This window comes from Poromitra crassiceps, assembly GCF_964638095.1.
Source record: "Poromitra crassiceps genome assembly, chromosome: 29".
In the NCBI taxonomy this organism is placed as follows: Eukaryota; Metazoa; Chordata; class Actinopteri; order Beryciformes; family Melamphaidae; genus Poromitra; species Poromitra crassiceps.
In genome coordinates, this window is record NC_139641.1 from 10,020,649 (window position 1) to 10,048,615 (window position 27,967).

Here is a 27,967-nt window from a genome sequence, read left to right on the forward strand (position 1 = left end):
CAGTAGCCTAACCTGGAACACTTTTATTTTGAGATGTGTTTGAGTGAGAAGGTCCTACTTCATGCAAATGATAAGAATTGTTTATTTGTTTATTTGGATCCCCATTAGATGTAAGAATTGTTCTATGAATCTTCATTTTTAAACAAAGTTACAAAAACGTTTGTGTAAGCTGTCAATTGTTGTTTTTAGAAAAAAAAATCGGAATCGGCAAAAATCGGTATCGGCAAGTCAGACTATTCAAAAATCGGAAATCGGAATCGGCCAAGAAAATGGCAATCGGTGCATCCCTACTTTTAACCATTTCGAGTAACACTGTTTCCATACGGATCACCAGCGTTAGTTTGTTGTTTATAACGTGGCTATATTCATAACGTTTTCTATCTCGGATGCGTTATTTCGAATCCCACGTAGGTTACGCCTGGCGCAACCTATGTGGGTTTCAGGACGAAACAGTCTCGAGCCACTAACGTTATCTTTAGAGCACAATATTCCTGGAATGCAAGTTTAACTAAACATTTACATGTCCTCTGCATTCTACATAAAATTAAGATATTACGGGTTGTTTTATTTTGTATGTTACATACTTATTGGCCAAGATATGTTACTTTATGGGGGAGGAATTCTGTCAGCTAAAGAAGGGAGTATAGGCGGCCAAGTAGAATACAGTTTTGCAAGAAATCTGGGGGGTTTAGTCCTGCTTTAAGTAGCCCCTGCTAGGATGAAACGGAGGGGGGAAAAAGAGATGGGCATGCACAAAATGCAGGGGTACATTCCCTGCCTACCAACATGAGGGTTGCAGGTTCGAGCCCTCTGGCTTGGTCGGACGTCCATACAAGCACAATTGGCTGCGAGTGAGAAGCCATAGTAATATTGTTATCTGCCTCGTCGGCGTTACAAACTCTAAATAGCCATTATCGGTCTTTCTTCAATTAATCCAAAGGTCTTCAAAAGGAGGTAGCAGGTAGGCCTACAGCAGTGATACTCAACTGGCGGCCCGCGGGCAACATGCGGCCCATGGGCGCCCCCTGTGTGGCCCGCGATGGAATTGCACAAAAAAAAAAAAATTACAGTGCACCTGAACGCAACATGCAAGATACCCGCTGAATAAGTGTCCAAAGGTTCATGCCATTCTGGCCAATATTCCACTTCTGTCATAGCATTTCAGTCTGGAATATGGAATATCTTTCAATAATCTATTATGATTTAGCTGCTAAATTGTCAAATACCGCCGTCTGCTCGCTACCCAGGCACTTATGTATGTACTTAACCGAACTAACTTAACCTAACTAACTATCCGGTGTGCACAACATTGTCAGACTAAACTCAAGCTGACACCCCAAAAACCTACAATCCGCTACAGAAAAATGTATATTGTTTGTTTATTAACTGGCCCCTCGCCTTCTATCATTTCACCAAAGTGGCCCACGGGCAAAGCAAGTTGAGTATCCCTGATGTAGGCTATAGTAGAGTGCAGTCAGCTTCAGACTCGCCTTGTCTGTCTGACTGTGTGTACGTGTGTGTGTTCACGTCTTTAAATAAAGGGTTAGTCTGTGCCTCTGCGTGTTTCACTTCTCTAACTCTAAGTTGCAAAATAATGTTGCTTTGTCACATTCTGAGCCTGCCCCGCCCGCACCCACCATATTTTCCGAATTTGCAAACCCAGACCGGCCTGCGGGGCGGGCCAGCCCGCGCGACCCAGTGGGTTTTGGGTAGCTCGCGCATCACTACCATCTATGTAGAGGTCTTTGATGGAAACTAGCCCCTTCTCACTCCAGGCATGGTAGTTTCTGTCTGACCATGGAGCCAAAAAAGAGTGATTGAAACAAATTTACGTATAGACAGAAACATCTGGTCGACTCAAAACACTCCTGACTTTGTTTAAAATTCTAGAAAAATACATTATTAATAATCAATGTTGGGGGTAACTCATTACAAAAGTAACATATTACATGTAATAGATTACTTTTAGCAGTAACTCAGTAATATAACTTATTACTTATAGGATTTCAGTAATATTATACCAGTTACTTTGTCAAGTAACTCAAGTTACAAATTTTGTTACATTTTAATAAATCAAAGCACATTTTTAAGACACAATCATTTCCTAATCAAACTGTTTGTTTTTATGCAAATAACTACTATAGATGACAATAACAAAGTAAAAGAATAGCATTTAGAATTTTGGATTGTTTACACTGCTTCAATTATTTTTCGGGATGGTTCCGAGGCGGCATTGTCATTCTGCTGCTGCCGTTGTTTTGGTAAAAGTAATGCAAAAGTAGTGTAATAAGTAACGAGTTACTCTACACAGAAAGTAATATTGTAAAGTAACTTATTACTTTCAAATGAAAGTAACTAGTAATATGTAGTATATTACATTTTGAAAGTAACTTGCCCAACACTGTTAATAATAGGACAGCAGCAAAGTAGTTGAGACAAGGCTCACCCAGGAAATGCATGAGTGAGGAGGCGTGGATGCGCTTGCGCAGCATCTCCAGGGTGTTCCTGGTCAGGCGGAGCAAGGCGTCCACGTTGCGGTGGTTGAAGTGGGAGAGCAGCTCCTGGGCCTCCTCCTCCATCACCTCCATCAGGTCCCTCTTCTTCTTCCTCCTCACCAGGGGGGAGGCCGGGCCGACGCTGGCCGGAGGGGCCAGGGTGTTCCTGGAGAACAGGCGGCCCTCGGACCGGCCCTCGTCCTCGACTGGAGATACTGTAGAGATGAACGCTTGGTTTGCACGGCTTGCCTAATGATATATTTAAGTTGTGAACTGACCCTAAACCCCCGTATTTATTCATCAGTATTAGTTAGTTTACCATTACTGTGGTCTACAATGTGGTCCACGTTCTTGCTGTCGGTGCGGCTTTCTTCAACAACCTTCTCCTCCTCCTCTTTGTGATTGTGGTCAAACTCCAGCAGCATGTTGATCAGTTCATTGGCCGCCTCCTCCACTAATGAGCTCTTGGTGTGGAGGCTCTGTGCTGCTTTGATACACAGGTCCTAGATATATACAAACATACATATATACATACATACATACATATATAACATACAAACATACATTCATATGGAGCTCAACTAACTGTACATTCACACCAAGGTGGAAAAAAGTAGAGCCCGACCGATATATCGGTCCACCAATATTATCGGCCGATATTGGCTGATAACCGATCGGTATCGGCCGATATGTTGGCCGATATGCCGATATTTTTTTATTTTGTATTTTTTAAGTTATAGACAGCATGTTGTGTATATTTGATCTTTTTTCTTAACTCAAGTTATATTTTATATTTGTTGTATTTGTGTTTTTGTATTTCTAGTTATTTATAATTATTAAATCCCCAGTTAAGTTTACTGTTTCATTGCAGTGATGTCATTTTGGACAATAAAGTTGATTGATAAGCTGTAAAATATCCTGCCTACATTACATATCTCAAGTCATGTCAAGTCATATCTTTGTCAAGTGTTTGATATTTGAGGGATCATTGCAAAAACATTGTGTAATATAATGTGTATATTTAATATAAGAATATCGGCCGATATATCGATATCGGAATTTTTTTACTCCCTAATATCGGTATCGGCACCGGCCTCAACAATCCTGTTGGTCGGGCTCTAGAAAAAAGCTTCACCCGCGCGAGTTTGCTGACACAAGCTCACACACATTATTCGCTCGAGTTGAAAAACGTCAACTCGAGCGACCGGACGTTGAGATGAAAATCGCGTCATTAGCGGCACGTCAATTTGTGTCACCCGTTGCGCGATTTTGCCCCGGCCCGGGACAAAATCACATCTACCCGCGCCTGTGCATTGAATTTGTATGAAATCTCATCACATGATCAACCCCAACGCCCCCCGATGTGAACACACAGTAAGTAGTCTCTTAAAACAGACTGTCTCATCTACATCCGGTGAATGCAGCTAAACAGTCTGTACGTTACACCCCCAGAACATGCACAAGGAAGTTGGGAAAAAAACCTTCAGACTGGAAGGAAGTTTGACGGAATCCGACCAATCACGACACATGTGTCCGTACACGCGTGTCTGCGAATGAGGCATATTGGATTCTGATTGGACTAATGAGCGGAAGACCCGCCTTTCTGCTTCCCATTCCGGTTGGCGCATGCTTCTCCCCCACGTATTACAGACGGTATGGCAGAAGCATTTGAAAATTGCGGAAGCCAACTCGTCTGTTTTAAGAGACTACACAGTAAGGGTATCATTCTCTTCCATGCAAAAAAATAAAAGTAAAAAAGGATAGTCATTTTACCATAATGTGCTTTGGGTGAAAGCTTATACCAAATTACATAAGTGTTTACAAGGTGTTGTGTCTGTGTTCATCAGTTCATTAGCTGCCTCCTCCATCATAAAGCTCTTGGTACAGACGCTTTTCAAAGACCTCCCAGCAGTGCTGGGTTCCAACAGTTATTAAATGTATGCTCTGCTTATGGTGTCAAATTCAACGTTAAATACAATGATAAAAAGAGTGTTGTCATGATCTGTAGAACAAAGGGAGACAGGGATTTCACTGTTCCTGCCTTTTATTTGTCAGATAATGTTCTGTCTGTTTGTGATCAAACAAAATATCTGGGTCACTTCATCACTGACCAAATGTCTGATGATGAGGACATGTATAGACAGCGGCGTGTGCTATATGGGCAGGCTAACATGCTGGTCAGGAAATTCCATTCATGTTCTGATGATGTAAAGATGAACCTTTTCAGAGCCTACTGTACCCCCATTTATACTGCCCCCCTGTGGGTGAACTTGAGAAAAGCGAGCCTACATAAGCTTCAGGTTGCATATAACGATTGTATGCGGATTTTGATGAAAAAACCTAGGTGGAGTAGTGCAAGTGACCTGTTTTGTAAAACAGGAGTCTACACTTTTCAGGCCCTCCTTAGGAACTTAAGGTACAAATTTATCGGCAGACTAAATGTGTCCCAGAATGCCATCATAGTACTGCTAACCAAGCCTGTTTTTAGTGCTGTGAGATACAACTCACGAATGTGGTCCTATTGGTATAGGTGCATTCTATAGATCTTAGGGGTGTCACGATACATTCAGTTCACGATACGATACACGATATTGGGTTCACGATAACGATACGATACGATATTTTAACCATTTTTTTTGCGATCGATTTGTAAGTTGAGGGGGCATCCTCCACGCTAATTTGAGTAATTTCACCATTTTCATCCTCCGTGTGTCTGTGACGTCCCTCGTCTGTTCAAACAAAGCAATGAAAAGGAGAGCGAGCATGCAATCAGATGCAGATCAGTGCCACCATGTTCAGCTTCTTTTTCTCACCATATGAGATTTCATCTCAACGATACATATTGTCACGTTTTGATATCGCGATATATTGTGACATCCCTAATAGATCTTAATTCTTTCTTGTGCGTTTTATTTTTCTTAAGTGTTGTTCATGTATGTGTTTTTCTATGGACCTTGTGTCTGATAATAAAAGTTGATTGATTGATTGAAAGCTCTTGGATTGAACACAGTAATTAAGGTGTACAGTATGGTGAAAATGTGAACTGGTCAGTTAATTTCTATTTACTTCAGTTCAACTGCATACGCAGAATTTGTGACGAAGTTAGCATGAGCACAAAATCAAATGATGTCCACCTCAATGACTGTCAATACTTTCTACACAATATTGAACAACCCATGGCATGAGCGGAGAATCCCAATAGTCAATGTAATATTTGCGTCCTGTCAGCACGACCGTTCACATTACCATTCCTGTCTGATGAGTTAGCAGCTGTTCTGTCACATTAAGTATAAATCAACATTCATGAACTGTAGCCAATGAGCCTCTCTGTGCTCATCCACATGGGACTGTCAGAGAAATGGACAGAAATGTAATTATTGTAATGGACAACTTGTATCAATCTACACACATCATGTTGTGCAGGACTCGTCAATTGTCATTCATCTAAAAGCATGATAGGAATGACCCATGAGAATAAAAACAGATGACTGAGTAGAAATTATTAAAGTCCCTGGAAACCAAAATCCACAAAAACCTTCTAACTATTAAATTTAGGGTCTTATGTGAGTAATTGTGTGCCTCAGAAAGTAGTTGACATTAGTTTCAACCAAAACCCCCAAAATCGCCACTTTTCTATAAGGTCTGGATTTCCACTTCCTCATTGAAGAGAGCGGTGCGCGCGGTGCTAAAATGCATGATCTTATCACGTCATAAGATTTAATCGAATCACGCGCAACGAGCGAACACACACACACACACACACACACACACACACACACACACACACACACACACACACACACACACACACACACACACACACACACACACACACACACACACACACACACTCCATCTCTCTCTCTTTCCCTCACTCTCTCTCTCTCTCTCGGAGGAGACCTGCTGCAGACGGGACACGCCCACACAGTCCGCAGGAGAAAATACAGTCTAAAATCGAATTGATTCTCATGACTTTTGTCATGACTGTCAAACCTAAATTTATATACTTTGCAACGTTCATCATCGTTCAAATTTGGCTGGTGGCTTATTAACATAGGGTCCTGTGATGTGATGAACTCAAAATGCTAAATAATAAAAAACTATTTCTGCTTTCCAGGGACTTTAAATAGTTACAAACCAATCATGCTTTGGATGATGCGAGGCATTTCCGTACAATGCCAAAAGGACACAGAAATATTCAAATGAACAGAACAGTTACGTAAATCCGTTTGGAAGTTAAGGTGCCTTTTTGTGATTGGCCACGGACATTGCCACACCCCCTTTTGGTCAGTGAGTCAGTTCTAAGTTGGCCCATGACCTACTGTTCTAGCAAGTTTTGCGCAAATCGGTTCATAACTTTTTGAGACAGATAAACAAACACACAAAAACATGAGCTCCGGCCGTTGGCGGAGGCACCTGTAATAATCAATAACGCGGGTTGATGTATTGATTTACCCTGGTGGTGTGAACAAACTCCTCACAGGTGAACGGGTCATCCTCTGGCAGAACACACAGTGTGGCTCCACTCATCTCCTGCAGCACCGTGTCTATCCTGAACTCCACCAGGTCATTCACCCTGTCCATCAACAGCTCCAGGTCCGCTGGAGGGGGGAGACAAGAGGGGGAGGAGGGGAGACAGAGATGCAGAGAGAGAGAGAGAGAGAGAGAGAGAGATGTGGCAAGAGAGGTGCACAGAAGGGAAAGAGGGCGAACGAGGTTGAAGGTAGTCTGGTATCCAGCCCCACATCACGCTTCATTCATTAGGGCTGGTTACCAGGCTAGGTCGAAGGGGGAATAGACCTTATTCGCTAACCCTGGACGGCACCATATTGTTGACATACCGTCCTGCGCGCACACAGCGATGCAGCTGACAACTATAGTAACGGCCTTATTGTCGTTTCTGTTCCATTACAAAATAGCGATAGTGATGACACCAATAAAAAACCCCAGAGTTGTTGTTTGTATGCTGCCGTTAATGCCTGTAATAAATAAACAAAAGAAAAAACGAGGTGAACAGACTTTGCTGTGAGGAGCTGTCAGAAAGTTTCACCTGTCTCTCTCCTAACTATCCACACATCTCCTGTGCTGCTGACGTATCCTCAGTCTCGCTCCCTTCACGTCTGTGGACGGTAGAGATAGAAACAAACCACGGGGACTTTATTGCTGTCATTACTACAGCCATGCCTAACGCAGGTCACCATCCGAACACAATTGGAACGATACAGGTAACGCTAACGGCGGCTAGCTTCCTATAAACGCTGCTCTCACATAGGCTGTCACTTAAAGCTGCAGCACTATGTCAACAATATGGCGGCGGTGGGCGTGCCCGTACGTGAGTGACGTCAATCGAATAAGGTCTATACGGGGATGGACAGACGGTCTTGCTGGATGCGGTGCTTGCTTACCCAGAGTCTTGTCAATGCGGCTGAGGTACTTGTCTATGTTCAGAGACGTCCAGTTGAGGGAGGTCAAGCCGGGCAGTAGAGCCTCGTCCACCTGTCAAGTCAGTGATGTACGTATTGATGCACGGGTCAGCTGTTGATTTGATCTCTTGTCATGTACGTGTATTATCACACATCAGATGTTTCATGTTGGAAAAAGCTGCTTGAGATGCATGGTAAACAATCAAAATAAAAAATATTCCCTTTTGGAAATTAGTCTGAATATAATACTGGAATAACACATGTGCAATGAGCTTGTATTTGAAATACATCTTGGATTACTGTACCACACTACTGTACATCTTATCTTACCTTAGCGACATGAGGGATGGCCAGCTGCTCAAAGGCACTCTGAATCTTAGTCCGCACTCTGGAGTTCTCACTCAACATCAACTAGAAGGGGAAGACATTAACACATTTATTTTATAAGTGTTAAATTGATTTATTCAATGAGAACACTCAAAATGTCCAATTGGAAACAGTTCCCAATCAGGATGTCACAGGATTGAACACTGACAATGGACGCACAATCTGATTTCACCAAGTAACAGTTGTCCCGGGACCAACATTTCTTCCTAGTATGTTCCTAGTGCGTTCTATGTATTCTGTGTTTTATGTCTTTCGGGGACAACGGCTGGAAATTAGCCAATCGTTACACTCTTATTATGTTCCAGGTGACTGTATCTGCTTCATGGTTTTTGTGTTCATTGATTTTGCACTGTCCCGTCCAAATAAACAAATAAATAAATAAATAAATAAAAGTATGGGCGGCCCCGAACTCATTTGATTGGTCGCCACAATTGCTTCTTCCTTAAAAAAAGACGTGTGGCAAGGAAAAGAATGTGGTTAGGATTAGGGTTAGGGTGTGAAAAAAGTGCAGCTCAGGGTCTGCTCGCTCCTATGGCTTAATGGATAGGTTGAGGCCACGTCTCGTCATAGACGCTGGTTTAGCTGGCTCAGCCTGGCTGGGGGCGGGGTCAGGGTGGGGTAAAACCATTCAGCAAAGTTAGAATTTAGCTGATAGCCCAGCGCAGGCAGACACGATCGGGGATTTAACCACCGCAGTAAACGCACATCTGAGCAGACGTCTTGTGTTCTGCTCTAGAACCCCCAAACCTGTAGTTTAGAGCAGCAGCACCGTCTTTTGGTGAGTCAGCCCATGAGATATATCGGCGGTTTTACCCCACTCGCGCGCCAGCCGTTTAACATTTTGTGGGCGTTCCCAGACATGCGGACTGTCTCTATGGCTTAATGGATAAGGTGCGTGCCTTCCAATCTGAGAACTGGACTTCGACTCCCGGTCAAACCGCACACATTTTTACAAAACATTAGGGTTATAGACATTAGGTTTAGGCAAGTACAACAATGTGCTTAGGGTTAGGGTTTGGGTCTGCTCGTCGTTAGATAAGAAAACCCTAACCTTAAAGGGACACTGCCGATTTTCAATGCTGATTTATGTTGCACATAATCTCACACATAATATGAAAACTGTAAACAGTTTTGCAGACATTCATTTAGTTTGACAGTTATTGAGAGTTGATTTGGGTTAAGTTGTGGACCAGTGATGTCATTTGTGCATGAATGACATCACTGGTCCACAACTTTAACTCAAATCAAACTCTCAATACCTGTCAAACTAAATGAATGTCTGCAAAACTGTTCACAGATTTCCTGTGTGTGTGAAATTATGTGCAAAATAAATCGGCATTGTTTTTCAGTGGAGTGTCCCTTTAACCACATCTTTTTTACTTGCCACACGTTTTCAGGAAGAAGCAATTGCGGCGACCAATGAAATTAGTTTGGGGGCGGGGTTTTCCCGGCCCATAGTAGGAAGAAATGTTCGTCCAGGAACAACTGTTACTTGGTGAAATCAGTTTGTGCGACAATGGACACATTTACCAGTCTACATAAATGTACAGTCAACAGTACTTTGGGCTTTCAATCTTTTGGTTGCATGAATTTACAGGCAACTGTGTATCACTGTGTCTGCGTGTGTGTGACTGTGTATTTCTGCAATTGAACTACCTGTAATCTGTTGTAGTTCCTCTTGAGGGCGCCCTGTTTCTGCTGCAGCAGGGCAGCGAAGGGCGGGATCTCTAAACCCATCCTCGTCATGCAGTCCGTTTCCCGGATCTGGGTCAGGATCTCTGGGTCCAAGTTCACAAACAGCTCCCCTGTCCCTGGAGACCTAACCAGCAGTGAGGCCTTCAGGCACACCCTGGCATCCTCCATCTGGGGAGCGCAGAGGGGAACAGGTATAGAGTCAAACCATAAATGTCCATTTTGTGATAATGCACTTGTGCTCAATATTTATTTATTTTATTTACTCATGAATATTTATTTATTTTATAACAGACTGCAGCTCATCATCCGCTGTGCTGAGAAGATGATCGGATGCAACCTGCCATCCCTTCAGGACCTGCATGCAGCCAGGACACTGAAGTGGTTACTTAAAGTGGGTACTTAAAGTATTATAGCTGCTTCCCCGACCAGAACTTTACACCATCAGATTACTCTTGTTAACCACGTCGTGCACCGCTCAGACTGTAACTCATATTTAATTGAATGCCTATTTAACTCGGTCTGTAAATTCATCTAAATTCACTGCCTATTTAACACTTATTTACCTCAGACTGTAAATGCATGTAAATTCAATGTAAATTCATATTTAATGTCTAGTGAACACTCATGTTGTTAATTGTATATATATTGGATTGCACTTGCAATGTTGTGATTGTCCTTTACTTGCATACAGACACTAAGACAAAATTCCTCGTATGTAATTTGCATATTGTGGCAATAAAAGGGATTCTGATGTATTTATTTATTTATATATTTTTTATTGTTGACCTTATTAAGCATAAGGTATTCAGACTTTTACGTCTACGCGACCAACATGATGTCTCCTCTCTCTCACCTGTTTCATCCAGCCATGATGGTAGAGCATCTCAAACTCCAGCAGAACCCTGGCCACCCGGTTGTAGTTCCTGATGATCCTCTTAGCTTCTGGTGTAGACAGAACTCCTGGATGCTGATCAGGGAAGGAGAATCATGGGACGGTGTGAGATAGGACATGCTGGATGGGGAGATGTATGGTGTAGGACCAGGGCCGCCCAGAGAGATGGCAGTGCCCTTGGAAGGGTCCAGCCACTATGCCCCCCCTCCCCCGCACGCAATTTACTCATATCAACGCATGAAAAAAGTTTGTTAACAGATTATTATTTGGGTCTAAAGCCCTTGCCTGCTCCCGCTTTTTTTTTGCCTTGCGATTTTGGCACCCTGACTTTTGTTTTGCTCCTGGCATTTTGCCATCGCCGGCCTTGTTTTGTTTGCTGTGTGTTACACCATAAACTCTAGCTGCTGTTGCCACCAAGCAAAATGGTCCGCCTGCCTTGTTGTTCTTCTTCTTCTTCTTTTGGCTTTCCGGCAGACTAGATGCCTTGCGGCACATTGCTGCCTCTCACTGCACTGGTCGGATGGGGGATTACATCAGAATGGCACTATTTTCCACAGGAGCACTCCTGCCCAAGCATGCCTTGTTACTGCTGCTGTGTTTTGTGTATTTGTTCGACTCCTTGCAAAAAAAAAAAAAATTAGTTGCCGCATTTTCAGGATGGGAGATATATTTTAGTGCTATTTTTTTTTTTTTTTTTTGCCTGGCTCCAATGCCCCCCCCTAGTGGCGATGCCCCTGGAAGCTTACCCCTTTACCCCCCTTTATGGGCGGCCCTGTGTAGGACCAGCAAGGGGGGTGTGAGGCCCTGTGTGAACCTCGCGTGCCAGGCCCTGCTCATTAACATGCACACGCATGAATCACGTGCACGCACATAGCAAGTCTAATCCTACACACTAACACACACATGGTTTATCAGGTGAGCACCAAAGACAACTTCACACGTTTGTAGTAGGCTAGTTATCTGAAATAATGGATTGCCTTCACAGCAGATAAACTGTCAGAGATTTTGATCTAGGCTAGATCTCACCATCAATATTCCCCCCTCTCTTTCACGTGCAGGCTGATGTGCGGTGTGTTCCAAAATAAATCGTTTGCGATGTTTTTAGCTATCGGTGCGTCATGCTTGCGGTCGAAATAATTACAGCATCATGCACAGTCGCTCAGCCACAGCTGCAGAGCGCCACAGAAAAAAGCTGAGACATGGTTGAGCGAGGTACTGCAGGAGGCAGACCTCCGCAGATTGCGTGTGTGCTCCGCGCAGGCACCGAGGCGTGCATTTGTCAGAGCTGCTGCAGCCAAGTGTGTACAGTGATGAGTGAGGAAATGCCCACGCTGAACTTAACATCGTACATCGGCAGGCACATGAATAGAATCACCAAACTTGTTTTACTGAATGTGAGCGCACCCCGGAGGCGGGAGCGCATGCTGCGCTGCGCTGGTTCAAGTTCAAGTTCAAGTTCAAGTTTATTAGTGTCCCAAAGGGCAAATTGAGTTGCAGCATATAGACATACAAATAAGAACATTGACAAGAAACAACACAAGTAGCATGTTAAATGTTACATGCCTATAGTTAAAATAAATAAAAGGCTAAATAAACATCAAGGACCTTGTTTGTGGCACACAATGACCGATAATGTGCAAGGTAGCATTAAAGTGCACAGCAATCGGTAAAGTGCACAGCGATCGGTAAAGTGCACAGCGATCGGTAAAGTGCACAGCGATCCGTAAAGTGCACAGCGATCCGTAAAGTGCCCAGCGATCAGTAAGGTGCACAGCGATCCGTAAAGTGCACAGCGATCAGTAAAGTGCAGACACGCAGCGACCGGTTAAAGTGAGGTAGTAGAATAAAGTGCACGAATGGCCAGTAAAGTGCACAAAGTAAGGAAAGATAAATCAATAGTTAAAAACAATAAAATAATAGAAACCATAAAATCAATAGAAGCAATAAAACAATACAAACAGCGGCGGAGGCTGAAAGTAAAAAATGATAATAAAACACTAAACCATCACTGCCTTCCCTCAGCAGCGTTCAATGCTCGAATGGAGACAGGGACAAAGGAGAACTTGTGCCTATTTTTTGTGGCCCGTGGGGCACACAGTCGACGACCTGAAGGAAGGAGCCTGTACTCCGAGCTTAGAGGGTGGGCTGCGTCTGAACGGATGGACAAAGCCTTCTTAAGTACTTGTCTGTTAAAGACATGGTCGAGGCTGTCCAGATGGATACCGGCTACTTTAGATGCCACCTTCACAATTTTTCCGAGGGAATTCTTATCCTTAATACACAGGTTACCATACCAACAGGCAATGGAAAAGGAAATGACTGACTCGATATAGGCACTATAAAATCAATATATAATATATATATAATATTATCAATTTGGAACTTTGCAAGCTTCCTCAGGCAATGTAGACGTTGTTGACCTTTTTTACACAACATGTCAGTGTTCAGGTCGAATTTGAGCTTGTCGTCAATTATCGTGCCTAGATATTTATAACTGGTGACAAGGTCCACGTTCTGACCATTAAAAACACTGTTCTGAGGTATAGGAGGGGAACGTCTGAAGGTTGCCTCGGAAGGAGCAGGGGACAGGGGATGGGATGGAGATAGAGAGAGAGAGGAAGGGTGGGTGTGTGTGTGTGTGTGTGTGTGTGTGAGAGAGAGAGAGAGACACACACACAGAGGGAGAGAGACAGAGACAGAAGCTGGGTTTCCATTCAAATGTATCACAACTTTTAATCGAATTTTCAGAAAGTCGGCAAAATAAAATGCGAAACAATGCGCGTTTCCATCCACTGCTATTTTGCGAATTATAGAGCTGTCAATCACCTGGTGTTTGAGGCTGTCTGAGCTGCTGATCAGCTGCTAGACCCGATACAGCTCTATTAAACACATCTAACGTTATTCATTTAAAGTTTCTTGTTTATCTACAAGAAACTTGTAGATAAAAAAAAATCAATTAAGGCCGGCGGCGAAGAAAAATTTGCCTTTTTTGCATGTTTGAATCTGTTTTAGCCATATTTAGTGGAATATCTCATTTTAAACACACCAATGTTATTGTCTATTGATTGAATTGCTCTCACACTCAGGCCTGGCCTGGCCTGGCATGCAATTTTTTTTTTTTTTTTTTTTTTGATGGGGGCCCACTGACGAGTGGGCCCGGGGCGGGCGCACCCTCTGCCCCGGTGTACGCTCCGCTACTGCCCCCATGTCAAATCCCATAGACTTTTCCTCTCACGAACCCGGAAGTATACTTGCGGACTCATTCCTGCGGCTCCCTTTTGGGACAGTGAGGAGCTGTGATTTAAAACCCTGCTCAGTTTCACTGTAGAAAGACATATATATATATATTCAGTAGAACCTGTTGAAAGAGATCCATGGGGTCTTGGATCCTGCGGTACAGCTGGCGGGACCACAGGATCCGGCCGCCCACCGGCGGGAGGTCCCGCCCAACGGGAGGGTCCACTTTCTGCCTGGTGTAGATCCGAGAGACCATCTCAATGTCCCGTCCGTAGTTCTGCAGAATGCGTTGGTACTTCTCCTCAATGCCAAGGTCAGGGATGCCCAGTCTGTTTTTCAGTAAGTAAAAAAAAATAAAGAAAAAATAAATACATTAAAAAAAAATCATTTTTACAATTAAATGCAAAGTGTGATGACCAAGAAGAATGAATTAAATGGAATGTGAGTGAAATCAGGAGTCTTCTGAGTAAATACAGTTTTACATGTCATGGAGCATAGAGAGATGGTTTAGGTCAGTGGTTCTCAATCCTGGTCCTCAGGACCCAGAGAGCTTCTGGTTTTCATTCTAATCAGGGACTTAGGGGGGGGGAATGGTGGCGCAGTGGTAGCGCTGTCGCCTCACAGCTAGAAGGTCCTGGGTTCGATTCCCGCCTGGGACGGTGTGGGCGCTGAGGGTGTGTCCCCCCCCATGTGCTCAGCTTGCATGTTCTCCCCGTGCTCCTCCATATATAACATCCACTAGTCTCGCTGGCCAGCCTCCCCTCCCTTCCGTGAGAGGAGTCTGTCAGCGCTGGTCCCCATTCTGGAATTGAGATGGGCGGCGCTTAGCGGCAGTGCCCTTGGAAAATACTTTCCAACAATCCAACTTGCCATTTTCAGCGTGTACTGTAGCAACGAGCGAACTGCCGTTAGCTTGTTGCCGTTAGCCTGCTAGCTAGTTAGCGTTGTTGTTTTCTTTTTTTTTCTATAATTTTTTCCCAGATTTTTTATCCCATTTTTAACCCCCATTAGTGCTAATTTTAATTTATTTATCCTGGTTGCTGCTCCACCCTCTGCCGATCTGGGGAGAGCCTAAACTGGCTCCATGCTTCCTCCGAGACATGGGCAGTTAGCCAGCCGCTTCTTTTCACCTGACAGGGGAAGCTTCACCGGTAGGACGTTTTCACTGTGATGGCAGGGCATACAGGGAGGAGGGAGTGGAAGCCGCTCTGATTGACATTGGTCTGAGCCAATGACAGAGCTTGTAAGCGGGAAGCGGAAATCTGGCGGCGACTGAAATGGACGCCTCCAATGGGAGAGCAGCTGTAGAGCAGGGGAGGGGCTTATGCCAGCAGCCTGTTTCCACGGAGCCAGACTCCTCTTACAGAAGGGAGGAGAGGCTGGCCAGCAACACTATCGTCTGACCAACTCCTCGGGCGCTTCACTGCAGCTGCCCAACTGCTCCTGGCCTGAACCATGGAGGATGAGCCAGGATGGGTCAAATGCGGAGGACAAATTTCACGGCGCCTCCAAAGCATGTGCGTGTGTGTGTGTGTGTGTGTGCGCGCGTGTGTGTACTGGCTGCCGTGCACGTGTGTGCATGTCAAATGGTGTTTGTGACAAATAAAGACAGGGTTTGTCCATCCGGTTTCATCATTAATCTTAATCTTATCTACATGTGAGATGCCAGGTGGATGCATTTAATTGCAATGAACTAGCTGGAATAATATAAAACCAGCTGTACTCTATCCTGAGGATGGGGATTGATAACCACTGGCTTAGGTAGACGATGAATAAAACTAGAGCCCGACCGATACTGGATTTTTGAGGCCGATACCGATACCGATATTAGGGAGTAAAGAAAATCCGATATTGATATATCGGCCGATATTCTTATATTATATAAGAATATAATTTTTGCAATGATCCCTCAAATATCAAACACTTGACAAAGATATGACTTGACATGACTTGAGATATGTAATGTAGGCAGGATATTTTACAGCTTATCAATAAACTTTGTTGTGACATCACTGCAATGAAACAGTAAACTTCACTGGGAATTTAATAATTATAAATAACTAGAAATAGAAAAACACAAATGGAACAAATATAAAATATAACTTGAGTTAAGAAAAAAATCAAATGTACACGACATGCTGTCTATATCTAAAAAAAAATACAAAATAAAAAAAAATCTGCAATATTGGCCAATATATCGGCCGATACCGATATATCGTTATCGGCCAATATCGGCCGATAATATCGGCGGACCGATATATCGGTCGGGCTCTAAATAAAACTGAGGGTGGGTAAGTGGTAAGGAAGCATTCAACAGAGGATTACCTTTCAAATTTCTTCAGCACATTTAGGGCTCTCTCTGTATTCTGAATCTTCTCAAACGTGCTATCCATGAAACTCTTCAGCTGATTCTGGAAGATAACCAACAAAAAATGGTGACAGAGATTGTGGGCACTTTTACATACAAGATAAAAGTATTTGACCAGAATAATTTAGATCTGCATGGGGATAAACCTATTACCAGTACTTCTATATTTCCAAGTCAGTGAAACTGGTCCATATTTGTATCGTACATATACCAAGGTAAGCACAGGCCATTTACACCTGGCGCTAACATGCGTTTTCTGTGATCAGATTGCAACCAGATTGCAGAAACGGGTGTCCTCTCAATCCACATAGAGTTGCTGTATCCAGATTGAGAGGACACATTGCATTTACACTTGTGTTCAATGTGTACACAATGCATCCCTGACCACCTCCGGAGGTGGTTTGGCCGATCAGATTGTAATCCTTCTTCAATGCGTTTTGGGGGTGTTTACACCTGGCATTTCAAGTGATAAAACACAATCTGATTGCAATCTGATCACAGAAAACGCATGTGTAAATGGCCTCTGAGGCTAAAACACTGATCAATCATTCCAGTGCATGGCAATCAGACCCACCACTTGAGAGCACATATTAAATGCACTGACCCATATAGGCTACTGTAAGATGCTCATTGCAGTGTGTGGCTGGAAACATCAACAACATCCAAAAAGCACTCATAGGTGACCTGACTATTCAAATACACTTATCTACATCATGGATATTGGTAATTGTACAAACTTAATGAATTAGTGTTGTTTATAATTAAATTGCACTTACATGGAGCTCAGTGGTGCTTTTACAGAACTCGTCATAGTCCACATCAAAGTCAGTTCTTCTCTGGTCTAGGAAACTGTAATGTTTATTCTTCATGTTAAGCACAATAGCCTGGAACACACACACGCACGCACGCACGCGCACATACACACACACACACACACACACACACACACACACACACACACACACACACACACACACACACAGTCATTTTTCTACCAAGAGTGTGTACAGTGAGAGCTGTAGGAGGACATCTTTCACAATAGCAAAGGGAGAACAGATAACATTATCCTAATGGTAATGGTAATTTAACACCACATAGCAGCTTACCATCAAATATGTCGAGACTGCTGAGCACTATCACCTTTTCAAAAAGGATGAGGACTTTGTCATCTATTTTCATCTAGTTCCATCTACACCTTAGTATTCAAGCCATGAAGGCTCTGCAACTAGATGTGGGCGGCTTTAGCTCAGGAGGTAGAGCGGGTCGGCCAATGACACAAGGGTTGGCGGTTCGATCCCCGCTCCCTCCCAGCTGCTGTCGTTGTGTCCTTGGGCAAGACACTTAACCCTCCTTGCTCCCGAGGCACCCTGCGTGGCAGCCTGCCGCCATTGGTGTATGAATGGGTGAATGTAGACTATCTACTGATTGTAAAGCGCTTTGGATAAAAGCGCTATATAAATGCAGGCCATTTACCATTTACCATTTAGATGAATCGGACAAAAATGTATTTTTGTCCGATTCATATGTTGTCCATATCACCCCCCGATGTGATATGGACAACAAATGTTGGATCTGGTTCTCTGAACTTCCATAGAGTTAATAATGATATATTAGTATTTAATGTTACATAGTTATTTCATGCATATGAATATTACAACTGCATGCTTAGAACTAAGATGAAGATGGGCCGTGTAATTGTCAAAAAAAAAAAAAAAAAAAAAAACTGTGGTGAAATGTTACCTCCCATTTCCCCTGCATTTCTGCAGTCTGTCCATCCAAGGCAAAGGCAGAAAAAGACAGATAGCTCATATTACTACACACTCACAGGTACACACTCACAGTACTACACACTCACAGGTACACACTCACAGTACTACACACTCACAGGGGGAAGTTTAGTCACCCAAAAATGAACATCTAGACATCTTTTTTTGTAAACCCTTCTGCATACTACAATCATACAGTATTTTTACCATTTCCATTTCAATCTCAAGTGTCTAACTATAGGAAATACTATTCAATGTTCACCATCAGAGAATTACCAAAACGTCATTTGAATTGTCAAATTCAGTGATGTTCTCAGTGATGCCACTTTCAAATAGAGTATCTATTCATGCCACCACAATATACTGTACATGTATAATTCATGTTCCCTGTCTCTTTTGAGCTCTTTGAAACACCCATCACTCTTTCAAAATGGAGAATAGACCTTATTCGATTGACGTCACTCACGTACGGGCACGCCCACCGCCGCCATATTGTCGACATAGCGCTGCAGCTCTCAAGTGACAGCCTATGTGGAGCAGCGTTTATAGGAAGCTAGCTGCCGTTAGCGTTACCTGTATCATTCCAATTGTGTTTGGATGGTGACCTGCGTTAGGCATGGCTGTAGTAATGACAGCAATAAAGTCCCCGTGGTTTGTTTCTATCTCTACCGTCCTCAGACGTGAAGGGAGCGAGACGGAGGATACGTCAGCAGCACAGGAGATGTGTGTGGATAGTTAGGAGAGACAGGTGAAACTTTCTGACAGCTCCTCACAGCAAAGTCTGTTCACCTCGTTTTTTCTTTTGTTTATTTATTACAGGCATTAACGGCAGCATACAAACAACAACTGTGGGGTTTTTATTGCTGTCATTACCATCGCTATTTTGTAATGGAACAGAAACGACAATAAGGCTGTTACTAGTTGTCAGCTGCAGCAGCGCTGTGTGCAGGCAGGACGGTATGTCAACAATATGGTGCCGTCCAGGGTTAGCCAATAAGGTCTATAGATTCCAAACCAACACTATATGGTGCAGAACAATTTAGCATGATCTGTTTACTAAACATAAAACCCATGAATGCCTTCCTGTGTCATCAAAAAGGTCAAAGGTCAAGACCAAAATCTCTCTGTGACTGTACCCACCTGAAACCTGGTGACCATGGTCTCCAGACCCTCGATCTTGGAGTCCTGCAGGGCAGAGTAGGTGGAAATGGTGCCGAACATCTCCAGGATCTTGTTGAGCCGTCGTTGGAATGTGTCAAACTTCCCAAAAATGTACATCTCGCTGAAGTCAAACTGTCTCTCTGATGGAGTCTGCTCCAGCTTCTGCTTGGTCTTGTGGAAACACCGCTGGTACTCCTAGAGGACACAGTTTGGCAGATGTAACAAGACAGACCTCTTCCATTTCCCCTTAACCCATTGATACCTGATGCAGCATTTGTGTGTGTATCCCTTTAAGACCGCAAACCGCGGTTCGTGGTCTTAAAGGGATACACACACAAATGAGGGATATACACGCAAATGCTGCATCAGGTATCAATGGGTTAAGGTGGTACAGTAACAAGAAGCCAAGGTTCAGCTTGTTTGATCATCTTCTTCCCTGCACATTTAATGCCTATTTAACTTAGCCTGTAAATTTAATGTACATTCAATGTAAACTCTTATTTAACTCTGACTGTAAATTCATGTAAATCCACTGCCTATTTAACGTCTATTTAACTCAGTCTGTAAATCTCATGTAAATCCAACGTAAATTCATATTTATCATCCACAGAACACTTCACCACTCATGTACATATTGTATATATTTACTCGATTTGATTGCACTTGCAACCTTGCGATTGTCTTTAGTTATCTTCCTACTTCTTATCTCTGTATATTGATGTGACCGCTACGCTGCATACAGACACTAAGACAAATTCCTCGTATGTAACTTCTTGCATACTGTGGCAATAAAAGTGATTCTGATTCTGATTCTCAACCACACTGAATAGTTTTGTCAGAGAACACATATGTGCCCTGCTGCAAACCAACATCAAATAAGAACTTAAACATACAAAATATGCAAAATAAATTTGTGATTTATAATGTAAAATAAGTACAGGCATATTAACACCCCAACAACGGGCAGAGCCCAGTACCTGGTTTAGGTGGATAGCAGCTTTGATTTTCTCGGCCACGTGCTCCTGAGGCTGGTCCCATAGAGACGCAGAGTGGTTGTTAGTGATGTAGGCCTTGCAGGCTGTGATCATCTGGTTGGTCACCTGAAGATAATGAGGCACATGGAGATGGAAAGACAGTGGCAACACCTCATTCTGGAGCCAAGCAGACACGACTATGAATGTATAACATGTCTTAACATTAGCAAACTATTACTGTGAACATTTTGCTGAGCAAGTGGCAAATGGACAAATTATTTTCTATGGGTGCTGTAATATGATCAGTGAATCATCCCAATATGTATTTAAGCAGCTACGAGGAAGATTTTTTCGATTGTTATTAAACAGTCTAAATTTAATATCGATGCATCACATCTTACCTCTAATAGTAGACGAGACCAACGCAGAGTAGTCTCGCTTGAACCCCGAGTGAATCGGCCAGTGTTGTCTTGACGATTAGTCTGTCTGCGGCCGCGGGGCAGATCAGGAAGTGAAATTAAACGGTTTGCGGCAGCCACTTCGGCCATAACCACAAAATAACTAAATGACTTCCAAACAAACTGTTAGAATATAACGAGAGGTGTTCGCGAGAGTAGCAAGCCCCTGCATGGCGTTCTCCGTGTTTATGGTCTGTTGCTAGGCAGAGCGAAACGGTTGAAGGCAGGCAGCTGCCGTAAACCGCTTCGTTTCACTTCCGGGTTTATCCGGCCCGCCGGTAGACAGACACAGACTCTATAATCATCAAGAGAGCAATCTCCGATTCACACGGCTTTGGTCTCAGCTACTATTATAGGTAAGATGTGATGCATCAATATTATAATTATACTGTTTAACTCATTGAGTGCCAACGACGTCGATCGACGTCAAAGTAAATAGTGACGTAGAGTGCCAACGACGTCGATCGACGTCAAATGCGTTTTTTGACGGTGGGACGTGGATCAAAGCCTCCTGCATCTCCTGTACAAATATTGTAGCTATTGAAGGTGTATAACCTATTTTACGGACTCATTAGGTGGCGACAGTGCTCTCCAGATTAGAGACAGGTCAGGAAAACAGCAGGAAAAAGCCCCGTGATGAAAGAGAAACCGCTCATGCTGCAGCCAGAGCCATATAGATTGCTCTGGCTGGAGTTAACGTTGGCTGCGAACAGCAGTCAATCCGCGCCCACAACTGAGCCTCTCTGTCTCTGTCTGTCTGTCTGTATAGTTTCTCCACACGATTAGCCGCCAGAAAAGCAGCACCCGACGCCGAAGGACCAAACCATTCTCAGCAGTCCGGTTTGGCTTTTCCGTGTCGCGCTGGGAGCCGGCGCACAAAAACGGAGCACTCCGAAAATAGACGCTGGGTGCGTGAGGCTGTGTGTTAGTGTGGGGAGGAGTTTGCAGCTGAGGGGGGGAGAGGGGGGTGGGGCACGCAGGGCACCACACAACTACACCACGTCACTACATCAGAAAATATTAGCTTCAGACTCAGTGAATGTGCTTGAAATGCTTAATTTCACAAAAGGCGGAATATCTCAGCTTCTAATTTGAAACGCCTGTTTGTGCTCAAAACAACCTATCTTCTCCGGCTCATAACTAAAGAACGGAAAATGGTATCAATAAACTTTTTTTTGCTGATGATACAATAGAGTCTCCTCGTTCTTTGTGCGTGTTCGGTGTTTACATAGTAATATCACACAATATTCTGTGGGCCTTGAGAAATCACTGAAAACACTCTGAAACTCTGGCACTGGGAGCGTCCGTTCTCCAAAAGTGGCTGGCACTCAATGAGTTAATAACAATCGAAAATCTTGCTCGTAGCTGCTTTAAAGATGATAAATATACAAGCCATTTAGCCGACATTTGAATGGGTTCAAATGAAGACAATGGACACTGGAGTCCCATCCTTGACTGTAATACAGTTATAATAGGGATTGTTTCATACCATCACTCATGCAGGATAGCAGCCATACCTACCTTGACAAAGAGGGATGTGATTTTCTCAGATGTGTTGTAGTAGCGAGAGATGCCGTGAATCATCCTAATGGCATTGATCAGACCTGGGATTGCATCCACCATGGACACCTGCGCTCAAACACAAAACCTACTTTGTACATTTGTAAATAGTACTTACCAGGTGGACTTGCACACAGATGTGACCTGATGTTCTAGCATAAAAGCTAAAGACATTTTCGTAAAATCTTAATACTGAATTATGATAATGTATGCCACACCATTTCCCACAAACTAAAGACAGTTTCACAGCAATACAATGGATTCAAACTGCTGTTAGGACATGTTTAAAGTGAATCAAAGCGTTTTCTCACCGGGTCGCTGTTGTAGAGTGGGTCACAGAACTTCTCCAAGCTGTACAGGTACTTGACGTTGTCTTTGGCCTCGTTGGCTGAGTCAGTGATCCTTGTGTCGAGCTCTCGCCAAGACTAGACAGACAGATGGAAACATGCATTGTATTGTATTTGTATTTAATATAAGACTGTGTGTGTCACATACAGTGTTGGGGGTAACTCATTACAAAAGTAACATATTACATGTAATATATTACTTTTAGCAGTAACTCAGTAATATAACATATTACTTTTTCAGTAATATTATACCAGTTACTTTGTCAAGTAACTCAAGTTACAAATTGAGTTACATTTGATTAAATCAAAGCACATATTTAAAAAAAGATACAATCATTTCCTAATCAAACTGTGTGTTTTAATGCAAATAACCACTACAGATGACAATAACAAAGGAAAAGAATAACATTTAGAATTTTGGATTGTTTACAAGGCGGTTGAAATAATTTTTCGGGATGGTTCCGGGGCGGCGATGTCATTCTGCTGCTGCTGTTGTTTTGGTAAAAGTAATGCAAAAGTAGTGTAATACGTAACAAGTTACTCTACACAGAAAGTAATATGTAAAGTAACTTATTACTTTCAAATTAAAGTAACTAGTAATATGTAGTATATTACATTTTGAAAGTAACTTGCCCAACACTGATAACATCACAAGTCAACATTAAAATGACAGAATATCATAATTTTCCTGCAGGAATATTACATTTCCAGAAGGCCAAATTCCCAGGCTTAGCAGCAAACTTTGCTTGACAAGATTTCTGTAGAATTCCATTCACAAGTCTAAATACATTTTCCTGTGACCGCTGCTGCTAAATCCATTACAATCATACCTTTTTCTGTACAGTGATTGAATGGCTAAGACTCAGCAGCAGTTACAGCAGTTCCTAACCTTGATGAGTTTAGACTTGGCCATCATGAGTACGCCCAGTACAGCCTTGACATCAGTGCTCTTGAGCTGGTCCAGAAGGTAGTTGAAGCGGGACATGCGTTTCTTCCAGTGGTCCAACTCAGCCCGGGGGCCCAGGTCATCTGCCTCCTTCCTCAACTGGTCACTCTCAGCGAGGACCTGGAGAGCAAAGTGACACACTTTTAACTGTTCAAGGACCCTTTCTGCAGTTTCTCCTTTGCTTTCCCTGGATGGAATTTTGCACCCCTCCCTGATGGCACTTGAATGAATTGGGGGCATTAAATGGTGCAAAGTGACCTAGGGGGAGATCAAGTAACCAAGCTGTATTTCAACCACCAAATCTCTACCAGGAGCATAATCAAATGGCAGAGTTGGTGAAACTGAGGAGATCAGAAATATTATATTGTATTGTAGTATTATTATTATTATTATATCCCCCACCCCCCCCCCCCACCCCCCGTTTTTCTATCCCATTTTTATCCCCCATTAGTGCTAATTTTAATGTATTTATCCTGGTTGCTGCTCCACCCTCTGCCGATCTGGGGAGAGCCGAAAACTGGCTCCATGCTTCCTCCGAGACATGGGCAGTTAGCCAGCCGCTTCTTTTCACCTGACAGGGGAAGCTTCACCGGTAGGACATAGCACGTGGGAGGATCACGCTATTCCAACCAGTTCCCCTCCCTCCGAACAGGCGCCCTTAACGACCAGAGGAGGAACCACATTAGCAACCAGGATATTGCATGTTTTGGTGAAGGGGGTTCCTATATGAAGGAAACCCCCGGGAGGCACGGGGAGAACATGCAAACTCCACACAGAAAGGCCCTATTGACGATTGTATTGTATTATTAATCACATATTCCTACAGCTTGTATGAAATATGAAATACAACATTTAGAATTTAAGTGTCCATGAGCATATCCTTGCTCTTTTTGCTTATTGGTCTAATTGTAATATGTTTGCAAAGCCATGAAAATGAGTGTGTGTACTGTGTGCTTTGTGTATGATACTGGACAATTGATGTAAATTGATATTTCAAAGCGTTTACCAGCTGGGAAATTGATTCAGTTTGTTGGGGAACAGCAAGACACACTGTTGATTTGTGAAAATGAAAAATGTAAACTAATCAAGGTGATTCAGATTAGAGATGTAACGGTATGAAAATTTCACATCACGATTATCGCGACCAAAATTATTACGGTTATCGTATTATCTATTTGTAAAAAATTGCTGAAAATGTTGAAAAAGTACTGAGAGACTCACTGAAATCATTTTAACCTCACATCACCAGGCATTTACTGAGAGAACGCACGGTAATCAAACCGTCGCGGTTATAAATTATAATTAAAATTTGAAACGCTACTACTAACCGTCGGCAATTTTATCACGGGTTATCATTAAACCGGTAACCGTTACATCCCTAATTCTGATATCATCCCCTTGGAACAACTTCAACACGAATATTCTGTCATGTAAAAACATTTTAGACATATTTAGAGATAAAGTGAACACAAGCTAATAATGTCTGTCTGCCCCTTCAGTTACTTGTGCTCCTCCTCTTTGATGTTGCTTGCATTTCTTTTGTCTTACACTTCAATCAACAATCTTCACCAAAAAAGGGGCACATTCTAAGCCCTAGTCAACGACATTTCAAACAAACTTTGATCTGAGAACAAATTCAAATTTTAATTCCCTGGAAACCAAAATCCACAAAAACCTTCTAACTACCGGTATTACATTTAGGGTCTTATGTGAGTAATTGTGTGCCTCAGAAAGTAGGAGACATTAGTTTCAACCCAAACCCCCAAAATCGCCACTTTTCTACAAGGTCTGGATTTCCACTTCCTCATTGAAGAGAGCGGTGCGCGCGGTGCTAAAATGAATGATCTTATCACGTCATAAGATTTAATCGAATCAAACGCACGCATGTGCGCACACACACACACACACACACACACACACACACAGTAGCACTGTGCACTCGCAGCGGCAGAGTCTCTCTTCCTCTCTGTCAGTATGCACAGAGCAACGAGCGAACACACACACACACACACACACACACACTTCATCTCTCTTTCCTTCTCTCTCTCTCCGTTTCCCTCCCTCTCTCTCTTGCTCTCTCTCTCTCTCTCTCTGTCTCTCTCTCTCTCTCTCTCTCTCTCTCTCTCTCTCTCTCTCGCTCTCTCTCGGAGGAGACCTGCAGTCCTGCACGCACACACACGGGACACGCCCACACAGTCAGCGGGAGAAAAGACTAATCTAATTGATTCTCATGACTTTTGTCATGACTGTCAAACCTAAATTTATATACCGTAAATTCCGGACTATAAGCCGCACCTTTTTTCCCGTTTTTTGGCCCCTGCGGCTTATATAACGGTGCGGCTTATCTATGGATTTTTTCAAAAAAAAAAAAAAAAAAAATCTCTCTTTTTTAGCACTCTTTCTAACTATAAATCCTATATAACTATAATAAGTTTTAATTTCCTCTCTTGCCCTCTTTTCACCACACTGTATGACACTGTATGACACTGTGTGCACTGTAAAAAACAACACAGGTGGTGTTGTGTTATGTTGTTTTGTTGAAATGTTAATAAATGGGAGCTTCCTCAAACAGCCATCTCTTTCCCGACAATCCCCTCTGTGCATGAACCCTTACATATGGTAATTAAACATTAAAACACAATAAAATAAAAAAAAATACCATTAAAACACCCGCGGCTTATAGTCCGGTGCGGCTTATATAAGAAAAAAATAGTCAACTTTGGAGGTGCGGCTTATACACCGGTGCGGCTTATAGTCCGGAATTTACGGTACTTTGCGACGTTCATCATCGTTCAAATTTGGCTGGTGGCTTGTTAACATAGGTTCCTGTGATGTGATGAACTCAAAATGCTAAATAATAAAAAAATATTTCTGGTTTCCAAGGACTTTAAGAATTAAAAAAAACTGACTGGCCATGAGCAACAAAACTTTTTTTTTTAACAACTTTGCAGTTCACATCTTACCTGTTCTGTTTAATCCAGACTTTCATGCAGGCCTCTCTCTATCTTACCTGTTCTATCTGTTTGATCCAGACTTTCATGCAGGCCTCTATCTTCTCTGTGGTCTCTGTGCTGTTGGCTGCTGCCATGTAGTCTGATGGACCTTTCAGCATCCGCAGGTCAAACACATCACACTCCTTCAGGTTCACCTGCAGGAAAACCATGACCTTAGTTATTCATGTGCTGTGTGTGTGTGTGTGTGTGTGTGTGTGTGTGTGTGTGTGTGTGTGTGTGTGTGTGTGTGTGTGTGTGTGTGTGTGTGTGTGTGTGTGTGTGTGTATTAGGGATGCACCGATCCACTTTTTTCACTTCCGATCCGATTCCGATACCTGAATTTGGATATCTGCCGATACAGATATTATGCCGATACCAATATTTTTCTATACAGTATAGGCAAAGATTTGGCCAATTAATTTTTATTTTTTTTAAATATACCTTGCAAAAAGCAGACAAAATTAAGAAAATATACAAGGCAAAGAAGGATACTATTATACATGGGCAAATTACGGCCAGTGCCCGCGCTGGAATTGCAAAATAATAATAATAATAATAATAATAATTTTGGATCTGATTTTTTTCTCTCAATCCGATCCGATCCGATCCGATCCGATCCGTGAATTAGTGCCAATATCGGCACCCGATACCGATATTCCCTAGTGTGTGTGTGTGTGTGTGTGTGTGTGTGTGTGTGGGTGTGTGTGTGTGTGTGTGTGTGTGTGTGTGTGTGTGTGTGTGTGTGTGTGTGTGTGTGTGGCAGAGAGAGTTTACATGCACATGTAAATGTATGCCTGTGTGTACTCTTTACTTACACACAGTATTCTATTAGCCGAAAAAGGGGGTGGTTACAATTATTTTAGTGCGGCTACGAGACAAAACAAATCACTGTAAGTCTTAGCATCATGTGTCTCTCTGCTATAAATCAATGCGAAAGTGCCTTAATCCTGCATTCTTTAAGGCTGGAACCAAGCCAACCCGTGACCTAGTGAATCGTGAGAGACCATAAAACATTTCAGTTGGAGCAAAAACAAAAAATAACACATTTTATTTTTTATTTTTTCCCTAAGCTTTATTTTTTGTTTTTGCTCAAAGTTAAATGTTTTATGGTCACTCATGATTCAGTAGGTCACGGGTTGGCTTGGTTCCAGCCTTAAAACTCCTTATATACGTTTTTTTTTTAATGTCTATGGAGAAAATTAATGGGTAACTCACTTCCGGGGCAAGACATGTCACATGACTGTTGAGCTCTATAACAAGAGTGT

At 42.8% G+C, this 27,967-nt stretch overlaps 2 protein-coding genes across 2 annotated transcripts in view; both read right to left on the minus strand.

Moving 5' to 3' along the window:
* LOC310800169 (dynein axonemal heavy chain 5-like) overlaps nucleotides 1–27,967 on the minus strand; it is a gene marked incomplete at both ends in the record, with an annotated part of 678,223 nt that overhangs the window by 614,031 nt on the left and 36,225 nt on the right. The window lies entirely within an intron of this gene.
* Nucleotides 1–27,967, minus strand: part of LOC310800254 (dynein axonemal heavy chain 5-like) — a gene marked incomplete at both ends in the record, with an annotated part of 158,174 nt that overhangs the window by 99,854 nt on the left and 30,353 nt on the right. Inside the window, 17 exons of the mRNA XM_083662832.1 lie at nucleotides 2,447–2,701; nucleotides 2,821–2,998; nucleotides 6,951–7,096; nucleotides 7,901–7,991; nucleotides 8,249–8,329; nucleotides 9,962–10,168; nucleotides 10,854–10,967; nucleotides 14,251–14,458; nucleotides 16,455–16,540; nucleotides 17,274–17,381; nucleotides 18,238–18,264; nucleotides 19,404–19,619; nucleotides 20,402–20,524; nucleotides 22,378–22,485; nucleotides 22,728–22,841; nucleotides 23,653–23,829; nucleotides 26,720–26,857. Of these exons, the coding sequence (XP_083518958.1) occupies nucleotides 2,447–2,701; nucleotides 2,821–2,998; nucleotides 6,951–7,096; nucleotides 7,901–7,991; nucleotides 8,249–8,329; nucleotides 9,962–10,168; nucleotides 10,854–10,967; nucleotides 14,251–14,458; nucleotides 16,455–16,540; nucleotides 17,274–17,381; nucleotides 18,238–18,264; nucleotides 19,404–19,619; nucleotides 20,402–20,524; nucleotides 22,378–22,485; nucleotides 22,728–22,841; nucleotides 23,653–23,829; nucleotides 26,720–26,857 (2,377 nt within the window). The remainder of the gene's footprint in view (nucleotides 1–2,446; nucleotides 2,702–2,820; nucleotides 2,999–6,950; nucleotides 7,097–7,900; nucleotides 7,992–8,248; nucleotides 8,330–9,961; nucleotides 10,169–10,853; nucleotides 10,968–14,250; nucleotides 14,459–16,454; nucleotides 16,541–17,273; nucleotides 17,382–18,237; nucleotides 18,265–19,403; nucleotides 19,620–20,401; nucleotides 20,525–22,377; nucleotides 22,486–22,727; nucleotides 22,842–23,652; nucleotides 23,830–26,719; nucleotides 26,858–27,967) is intronic.